We start from the raw sequence: 10,725 nt of genomic DNA on the forward strand, positions 1-10,725 counted from the left end.
CCCAAGCGATTTGAAGCTTGGCCAAAAAATTAAAATAAGACCTTTTATTGAAAAAAAAAACACTAATAATATTTCATAAATTCAGCTTTAAAAAAAATCTCATAAATTCATTTACATTTATTTAGTAAAATTAAATATTCTAAATAAAAGTACACTCAAAATAATTACTCATACTATTAAAAAAAATATTAACTTTAATATATTTTTATAACTTAATTATCAATAAACAAAATATAACCGCACGCGAAGCGTGCGTTATTTCCTAATTAGATAATATGTTCGCAAATGATAAATGAAGGATGCCAAGAGTTTTAACGTAAAGTCTAAAGACCTAAAACTAATTACATTAAATGTGAAATAAAAGAAATGAAATGAAAATTTGATTAAGTTTTAACGTAAAGTCTAAAGACCTAAAACTAATTACATTAAATGTGAAATAAAATATAAATAAATATCTAATTTAATCTATTTTATATTAAATATTTAAGTATCAACATAAATGTTATTCATGTAATTTAATCATCACACATAGTTTATCCATATAATTATAATAAAAATATTACTTTTCTATAATTATGTAAAAAAATATATATAATAAACAAATTATTATACTTTAGAGGGGTGCTAAGGAGACTCTCTTTTGTACTCTCTTTTATACTTTCTATAAATTAGTGACAAATGTCATCCTTTGAGATTAGTGTATATATACTTAATAATTAGACATAATATTATTGCATTATTACATCTATGTCATTATAATAAAATTAACCCACTAATTTTTTATTTAGGGCAACTCCAATACAAAAACTTAAATAAATCAAAACTAAAAGAATACTATTTTAGTACTATTTTTTTTTTTCAATAATCACAATACTAAAAGTTACATTAAAATTTATATTTTCTTATAATGTTATTTTATTAATATAATAAAAGTATTTACTTCATAAATGAAATATTTAATTTTAAAAAAAGAAAATTAAAATATTTTATGGGAAAAATTACACTTAATATAAATTTTTAAAGTGTCATTAGAAATAACTTTAAACCTGAACAGATATTAGAAAAAAACTTCTTTGAAATAAAATTATAACACATGTTTACAATTATTTAGTAAAATGAATAGTCACAACAAATATATGTGACTAGGGAACTAAGCCGCGCTTCGCGCGAGTTCAACCCTATTTTAGTATTTTTTTTTTTTAAATGATTAAGTGATATAGTTTGAAATGTAATATTTTAATGTGTGTATATTATAAATAAAGAAACAGTTATAAAATTAGAAATATAATTTACTATTTTCAAATATTAGAAAGGTAGTGAAATTAACAAATTAAATAAAATCGCATGTCATTATAATAAATTAGAGAGAAATACTAAAAGATACAAGTGGTGCCTAGTACTCACCTTCGTATCAATCTCACTATTGTGCAATTAAGTATCGAGTTCCCAATAACTTAATATAATAATTTGTAGGGAGTATTGCTAACCAATCGCAAAGCAATGAATATAAAAATTTGCTAGACACCAGTGCCTTATAGCAATGCACTAAATTAAATTAAAAAAATAACTTGTTAAGTTTAATAAACGGAGCGTGTAAACAAAAATTAAATGTCTTTTCAACAAATGTGAATGTAGGATATAAAATAGGTCACACAATATTTTTTACTTTTGAAAACTGAAAATGAGATTATATAAAAATGTTGGTGATTGAATTTTCAATATAAATATTAGATAAAAGAATTAATTTGAACAAATTATAAGAATGTAAAATTTATACTTTAAATTGTAATGCTGAAAAAAAATGTAGAAATATTTTTAACTTTTGAGTTTTTTAAATTTTGAAAACATTTTCAATTACAAATATTTAAGATTAGACTTAAATGTTTAAATTTTGTATCTTCAACTATTATTATTTTTATTATTATTGTGATATTTTTCAAGAGTAAAAAACATTTTCAATTACAAATATTTAAGATCTCAGTAGTAATAATAATTGAAATGTCTTTAATGTTTTTTACACAAATTTTATTATTATTTCACAAATTATAGTTATTTATGTTTTAACATCTTATTTCATTTTACTACTTTAGTTATATGTATAATAGTTTATAAAAAATAATTCCGTAAATGTTAAAATTCAAGATCTCATTAATAATCATAGTTAAAATATTTTTTTTTTCACTCGCATTTTTCTTATTATTATATATTTATGATCTATTTTTAAAGAAAATAAAATAAATGAAAGAATCTTATTTTAATGGGACATTATTTTTCTTAAACAATTCAAAAAAAAAAAAAAAAAGCAAATTCAGCCTCAATTTTTTTTTTAAAACAATATTATTTTAATGGGACATTATTTTTATATACATTTTCTACATCTTGCTAATTTATTAATAATAAGAGCTTGATTTAATATATTACATTTGTAAAATCTAAGAGAAGGCCTTACCGTCCCTTCGGGGACATCCGATAAAATTGGAACGATACAGAGAAGATTAGCATGGCCCCTGCGCAAGGATGACACACACAAATCGAGAAAGAGAAGGCCTTACCAATTATATTTCAATTGTATAATAAATTGATTTAAATTTAATTTTTGCTTACTTCACAATTCAGATAAATTCAAAACAAACCACACAATTCTAAAATTTAAAACAAACCTCTTATAAGATTTTAAGATAGTATCATTGGGTTACCCACTGTTTTCTTGTTAGAAACTTGGCTTCTGGACTTTTAATATTTTCATTATAATTAGTCATTAATATGCTCATCTTTAGTAGCTATAAATTAGAATCTTCAGTACATTTAATTAATTTGGTAAAAAAACTCATTTAATGGGATAAGATAAATAAAAAATCCTTAAGGAAGAAAGTATTTTAGTTATTGAAATTAATTTGACCAGTATATACATAAAAAATATATATTTAAGGTGGCATATTATTCTAATAAATATCATATATTAATAAATCAATATAGTTTTAATTATTTAAATAAAATTAAAATAAAAAATTATGAGAAAATAATTTTTATATGAAAAAATAATTAAATGGGTTTTTTATAATTATTTTAAACTTAATAAAGATTGAAAAATGCAAAAATATATTCTGCATTCACTTTTAAAAAAAATTGTAATGGGTAAGATTAAGTTCACCAATCACCCACATAGAAAATAAATAAAATACTTTTTATATGAAAAAAATAATTAAAGGGCTTTTTTTATACCTAAGAAGTTTAATATCAGATAATGGTCCAAAATTAAACCGTCGTGAAATTTTTTTGCACCCAACTCAAGCCAAGCTTGCATAAGACGATAGTTTGACTTGATCAAAATAAACTTCATAAAAGAAACCTAATATGCTAACGAACTTAATAGTAAAGATACACACATAAATCTATAAGGAGTGCTATATATTTTTTGTATCAATTTATATATATATATATATATATATATATATTTGTATAAACACATAGATGACTAAGATCATCAAAAAATTTGATTTTAAAAAATAAAAATAAAAAAAATTAAAGATCATCAAGAAATCACTTTCTCACTAACCAAACAATCCAAAAGTTTTAAGTTCAAAGCACCAAACCATAACAAAATAAAAAATAATTAAGATTAATTAGAACACTGACCACACCAATTAAATATTTAAATTACCCAAAAATAATACAAGGCTCTCTTATTAAAAAAAATCCTTTTCAATGGCATCACATCATCATCTTGAATAACCACACATCACATTTCTCTAGCAACAAGCTTTCCATCTTCTCAAATTACAAACCTCTATAATTCAAAATCACACACCAAATTATAAATGAGACAAAATATTACAAGCACTAACAAATAATAATATAAAAGAACATCACTCTCACACACTATCATTAAAAGAGAAACAATAACATTCTCTATTTCTCTCATTGTTCCCAATGAAAAATGTTTGACCTCCTCGATCTTCCATTTTCAAAGAAAAAACTCACCCTTCATGTGCTAAAAATTAGAGAAAGTGATTATTAGGTCAATTGAAATACATTAAATCTTCCCTCTCTATTTCTATATATATATATAACATCAAATCTTATATATATATATATATATATATATATATAAATTTATGACAAATACAAAATAAAAAAATTAAATTTTAAAAATAGTGATTGTAATAAATTTGTGAGTTCTAATTTATGTGTAACTTATATTCTTCCACAAATCTAACAAATATAAACTAAAAATCAAAATTTTAGAAAGACCCACATAATTTTTAAGAACACTACATAAAGGTTTAAATTCATTCACAAAGAAACCATCTTGTTCCACATATCTAACAAATCAAAATTAAGAAAAAAAAATCTGGTTAATGGTAACTAAAGAACAAAATTTAAAGGTGCCCCAAAAATAATAGTGAGAGGTGATTGCTTAATAGTAACCAAGAAGAATGACCATAAATAGAAAGTGAAAGTGAGAGATTGTGAAGAAAGATTTCAATGGAAATGATGTTACTTGTGATCTTTACTTTATGACTGTAGTGAAATGGATGGGAAGGAGAGATGAGCACCTTTGACAAAATATAAGAGAATAATAGGTAGATGAAGAGAGAAGATTAAAAGGCAAACGATGGAGGAGATGAAAAGAATACAATACAATATTAATTAAAATTTAACCCATTAATACCCATTAGAACCAATCAATGGGTTTAAATAATATTAATTAAAATTTAAAAAATAATTGACTAATAAGAATTTAAATAAATTAGAAAGATTAGGAATAAAAAGAAAAATTAAGGGTAGAGAGATTAGGAAAAAATGACAATTAAGCTTGCCACATGTAATCCTTTGTGCATTCCTTTATATATATGGATATGCTCTTAATGGGTATTACCCTTGTATGGGTATTTTATTCTTGACCATTGGATCAAATATCTAATGGTTGATATTTATAATCATTAATTAAATATTAAAAAATTAATATTTCCTATTTTTTTATTCTCTATATTCCTAAAATAGATAAAACTATTAATAGAAATAAAAAATTTATAAATGGAATTGTTATTTAAAAAATAAAACACACTAAAAAAACTAACAAATTATTTTTTTTAATAAAAATCATTTTGAAGATTAAAAAGAAAAAAAAAAAGTGTATATTTATCTTTTTATAAAATTTCTTCAAACTAGAATTCTAAATTGCATTAGTGAAAACAAAAAAAAAATAATAATTTTAAAAGCTTTAAACTGTAATACATACAAAATGTATAAATTTTTTTCTAAACCTAAAATCTTTAATTTTATAATAATTAACAATTATTTATATGTTTTTATTTTTTAAAAAAATACTTAAGCTTACCAAATCTATAAGAACAAAACCAATGAAGAAAATTTTGACAAAAAAAAAAATGAAGGAAGAAAAAAGTGTCATAAATATTATTAAATAATGGCAATTGCCAACACAAGAATTTCAGCACAAAAAATTATATTTGACCCCTAGACAAGATTATCATCTTCCAATCCTAAAAATATAAATAATGAACAACACCTCATTAGTTATTCTAGGAGAATGATGCATGGTAATATCAAAAAAAATCATTGGATGATAATAATATTTCTCTAACAATGATAGCCTAAGTAAGAACTAAGAAGTATTGTAGCGTTTTATTTTTAAGAGTGTGAATAATATTAAGACAATTGGATTCCACAATCAAGCTCTTATTCTCCTAATAAAAAAAAATACATTAATATACATGTAAATGATTTTTAGTTTTACAATAATAAATTGTTAATAAACTCACAATTTCATAAAATAATAAAGTAGTAATTTTAATTAATTTTTAAAAATAATTTATAATTTTTTGTCAAATTATTAATTGTAATTATTATTTCCAATTTTATAAACAATAAATATAATTTTTTTTTAAAAAAAATAATTGTTAGAAACTTGCGATAAAAGGTTATTAAATTGTTACCTTATTAATACTTTTTAGTTCCCATCCATGAGTATTACCCATTAAGAAGTGTTCCTTATATATATATATATATATTGATTATTATTTTATTTATTAAAAAAATCATGTGCAACTAATATAGACTAAGAGGTAATAATTTATTTTTACTTTTATCTGTACATATATATTATACTTATGTTTTTGTAATATGACCTAAAAAAAATTTAGCAATATAATTTTTCCAATCAATTGTTTAGAAAAAATTATAAATTAGTTTTAGTTTATTATATTCTTTTTATATGTATATATATCATATAAATATTATTACATTTTTTTTTTAAATCTTACTTTCTATATTTTGAAATTTTCCAATTTATTTATTGTGTTCTATTTATATTGTTTTTCATAATTTTTTTTAAAAGATTGCCAATTAACTGTTTAATAGTTATCATAATATTATTATTATATTTTTTTGTATCCGTTTAGTTCATCAATTTTTTTTTAGCATATTTAATTATTATATTTTTCTATTTATATCTATTTACTTTATCTAATTAAATAATTTTTTTTGTCAAACCAATTATTATAAATTTAAATACAAACAATTCATATTCTTCTTTTCTTTGTTTTTTTTTTCTAATTTAATTAGTGTCCAACATATAGTTATATTGATTTTTTATTTTACATTGAAAAAAAAAGTAGTATATATATGTGTTTTGAATTAAACTAATAATAATAAAAAAAATGTGTTGTAAAAAAGCATATAAAGAAAATAACTTTAATTACTATTTGTATGATTATTTAAATTGTTAAATAAATTCTAATCATACATTATAATTTTTTTAAATGGTGTTATAATTTTGTTTAAGATATATATTTATATTTAGCTCTAAGTAAATATTTAGGATAATTTTATTGTAATGGCATAGATGTAATAATGCAATAATATTATGTCTAATTATTAAGTATAAATATACTAATTTCAAAAGATGACATTTGTCACTAATTTATAGCAAAAGTATAAAAGAGAGTACAAAAGAGAGTATCCTTAGCACTCCTTTATGTTTTAAAATAAAAAATGTTATCCATATAATTATAACCTTAATCATTTATTTATGAAAAAGGTAGATAAGGAAAAATAATTTTAAGTTGGTATGGAATGGCTTTTTTATTTTATTTAGGAAAAATAATTCTTTAATTTACATATAGTATTACAATTCTTATGGAATGAGTTTATAATAAACAAACCAAACAGGGAAAGATCTTTCTTTAAGAATAGTAATTCCATTTCTACATTCCTTCATGTAAACTAGACACTACCTAAGCAGCTATTATGCATTTTTTTATTAATATATATTATGATTGATATTGATATATTGATTGATATGTGAAATTAAATAATGATAAAATACGTAGGAGCAAAGGAATATGAGTAGTCCCCTTTCAAAACAAAAAAGAAGGAAGTCAGAAAACTGTAAGGTAGTTGGGGTGTGAGCCAGTCTTGAGGACCATAAATAAACGTCTTTCACAACGCTGCTTCTTCAAGAAGTGGATTTTATTCAACCGTACAGCATATATGACATATGGAGTAGTATATAAAGCCAAAAAAACAAACAAAAAAGACAATCTTTGATCGAGACTTATGTTGGGGATTCGAATAGATAACTGAAGAGCAATTAGCATGGCCTATGTTCCACCCCATAAACGAGTTTCAAAGAAAGGCTCTTCACAGAATCCCACTCCCACACCAAAGCCAGAGTTGCCTCCATTTCACACCAACAACAAAAATTCAAAACACAACTCATCTGCTGCTGGAATTACTGGTTATGCATATGAGCATATCCACAGATGGTTTGCTGCTGGTTTGGATGATCGTAATCTCTTTCCACCTTCGGTTGATCTCCAACCTCTTTATGTAGAATCCGCCAATGAAAATGTCGTACAGCGTCTAGCTTTATTCAACAACACTGATTCAAATGAAAAACGTTAGTTCTTTTTTTTTCTTCCCTCTTTTGATCAAGAAAGAAGTTCTTTATTATTCACAAACAGACGATCAAGACAAAAACAAAATCTGATTTTCTTTTTTCTTTATGATTTTCCAAACAGATGTTGCTTTTTTGATAGTAAATGTAAAATTTAAGGAGAACATTAGAAATCTCCTTAAATTTCTTGTACTTAATTCCTTAAATTTTTGGTAGTAAATGTGGGATATTTGAAATCTTTCTTTCTTTCATTATTTATTTGTAATTTTGCTTCACAGAAAGTAACAACAGACTAACAAAAAGCTTCAATAGAGGACCGTGGGAGTACATAGCAGAAACTGTTTTACCAGACATTCATTCTTCGTTTGAAGATTTTAGGAACAAAATGGAGGAGTCTGATCAGAACCATGTAAAATTTACTCCATTGATAATCCTTAGATTTGGCAAAGTTCTATTTCGCAGGTTAGTGTTCTTAACATAACAAAATAACATTTTTCATGGCTCCACCATATCTTGATTTGTGCAGTTGATTTATATCTATTAAAATAAGTTGTATGAGTAGACCAATGACCAAATCAACCATAATATCATGACTGAGAAAAGATTGTTTCTTTAGGGGGTGTGCACTTTCTGAAGAATTACTGAGGGGGTATAGAGCTTCATTTTACACAGATATTCTTGATTCATATATAGAATACATATTAGAAGAAGGTGCCTCAGAGAGTGGACTCAAATTTAAACTAGAGAAAGAAGTGTATACTGTATTTGTAAGTTTTTGCTCAACCTAACTTTTTGAGGCGCATACTATAAGTACTTTTCATTTTTTTTCCCGACTGCTGTTTGATTTGTTCCATTCTTATTTGTAAAAGTACTTTATATATAGTAGTAGGCAAAAAATGACCTTAGAATTGATATGAAATTTCTAACACGTGTCCCTGTTTCTATAGTTTCGTGAGGCAACACAACCAGATGACTCTATGTCTATGTGTTGCAAATGTAGGGTACTAGAAGATGGAAAGTTGAATCCACACAAGGCAAGTTTGTTTTTTGTTTGTAATAGGAAACCAGGTGGATGATATTTAATTTTCATTATAAACTACTGAGGCTCATGCTTTTTCCGATTATTGAATATGCATATAGTTCTTTCTTCTTTTGGTTGTTATGGGATCAGCTTTAGTACTGTGACTTACATTGGAAGATCTTTTTCTTTAGATTGAACATTCCTATGCACATCACATGCTCAGAGACATATCTTGCCTTGAAAAGAATCTGGACCTGAGGCTGGACCTAAGCACCAAAAAACTTGTAACTAATTTTTCTGTAAGTTCTTTTTGTTTAATTTCGAATCAAATTATTTTAAATATTTTTTTTCTCTTTCATGACGGTAACTTTATTGTTAAATCTCATTTGTGCTTGTCCTAAAAGTAATAAGTAGATAAAGGAAGGAACAAAATAGGTCAAAACTTGTTTAGAAATATCTTGTTATTGTTAAATCTGATTATATATTGTTCAATTCTTCATGCTATATTACAGGATGATGACTTGGGAAGCCTCAAAAATTTAATTAGTTCTGCTGTTGTAGATAAAGATGTTAAAGGTGGACTAACATGGCCTATGGGAATGACATTTTCTGGAGAAAAATTTAAGGTGGTTAAGGTATGGCGAGTAAGAAGTAAAGTATACAAAAATCAAAGGCTAAGGCTTAAGATCAAAGATGTTAATCGATCTTTAGGCAGGGAAGCTACAAAGGAAGTTGTTATAATGTTGAAAGGAGTAGTTTCAGAATTAATGGTATGTTTTCTGTTTTGTTCAACTCTTTTATTGTGATACATTATAGGTCAAAGCCTAAGTGACATCGTAACTGATTTAGTGTTTTCCATATTCAGAAAAAAGATGTTGATAGGAAGCTCATAAGTGAAATGCTTAAGAATGACTTGAAGGTTATATGGGACAACTTTCTTTGCTGTGAACGCTTTCCAAAAAGTATCACAGAAATTTCCAAATAATGTTGTACATTTCAGAGAAGCTGGCCTTGGACGCTTTTCTCAACTATAAATACCTTAATTGGTTTTTCATTGTTAGTATTTTGAAGAGCTTTATTTATTGTTGTGCCTTGTGCATTTTTTGTCTTTAGGAAGACAGCACTCACTAGTTCATTCTTAGTTCTATTTTGACCCTATCTTTAGTATAGGGAGCCTTTATACGGTGGCAGATGTTCATTGCTCCTTGTTTTTTGTTTGAATAATTTGTTTGCTAAGAGAACCTAGTTTATTGTTCCTTCTAAGTTGTTGTTGCTAGGTTCTTTCTTTTTATTGTGAACACTTACATGTCTATATTTTTTAATTTTAGTTTTTAACATTATCTTATTATTTGGTTTTTGAAAAAATAAATATTATCTTCTGGTGTATTATTTACACGTAATAGGAATAATTAAGTGCATGTTTGGCATCATAATTAAAAAACTGTTTTTTGTTTTTAAAAATAGAAAATTATTTTTTGAAAACAATTTGGCTTGTTTAGTCTTAGTTTTTTAAAACAGTTTTCAAGAAACAAAGTTACAAAATATTGTTTTTTTGTTTTAAAAACCAATTCACTTTAGGTCAATATTGTTTTTAAAAAATACTAACCAAACGTGACTTGTTGTAAAAATTTCAAAAACTATTTTTTGTTCTCATTTCTAAAAACAATATTTTGAAAACAAAAAACAAAAAAACAAAACCAAACATGCTCTAAGAATCAGATTCACTCTTCATCGAAATTATAAAAGTTGTTTTTACTTATGAGAACTAGAATTAAAATAAGCGGTA

General features: G+C 24.3%; 1 protein-coding gene and 1 pseudogene across 1 annotated transcript; both read left to right on the forward strand.

The window, feature by feature from the left end:
* Positions 1-2,450: 2,450 nt before the first annotated feature.
* LOC115721597 (U6 spliceosomal RNA) lies at positions 2,451-2,561 on the forward strand (annotated as a pseudogene).
* Positions 2,562-7,387: 4,826 nt separating this feature from the next.
* Positions 7,388-10,202, forward strand: LOC115720682 (uncharacterized). The gene is made up of 7 exons (XM_030649848.2): positions 7,388-7,921; positions 8,197-8,380; positions 8,535-8,685; positions 8,866-8,952; positions 9,131-9,238; positions 9,452-9,709; positions 9,805-10,202. The coding sequence occupies exons 1-7, from the start codon at positions 7,618-7,620 to the stop codon at positions 9,922-9,924; spliced, it is 1,212 nt and encodes a 403-aa protein (XP_030505708.2). The 5' UTR covers positions 7,388-7,617; the 3' UTR covers positions 9,925-10,202.
* The last annotated feature ends 523 nt before the right edge of the window (positions 10,203-10,725 follow it).

This window comes from Cannabis sativa, chromosome 2 (genome assembly GCF_029168945.1).
Source record: "Cannabis sativa cultivar Pink pepper isolate KNU-18-1 chromosome 2, ASM2916894v1, whole genome shotgun sequence".
Lineage (NCBI taxonomy): Eukaryota > Viridiplantae > Streptophyta > Magnoliopsida > Rosales > Cannabaceae > Cannabis > Cannabis sativa.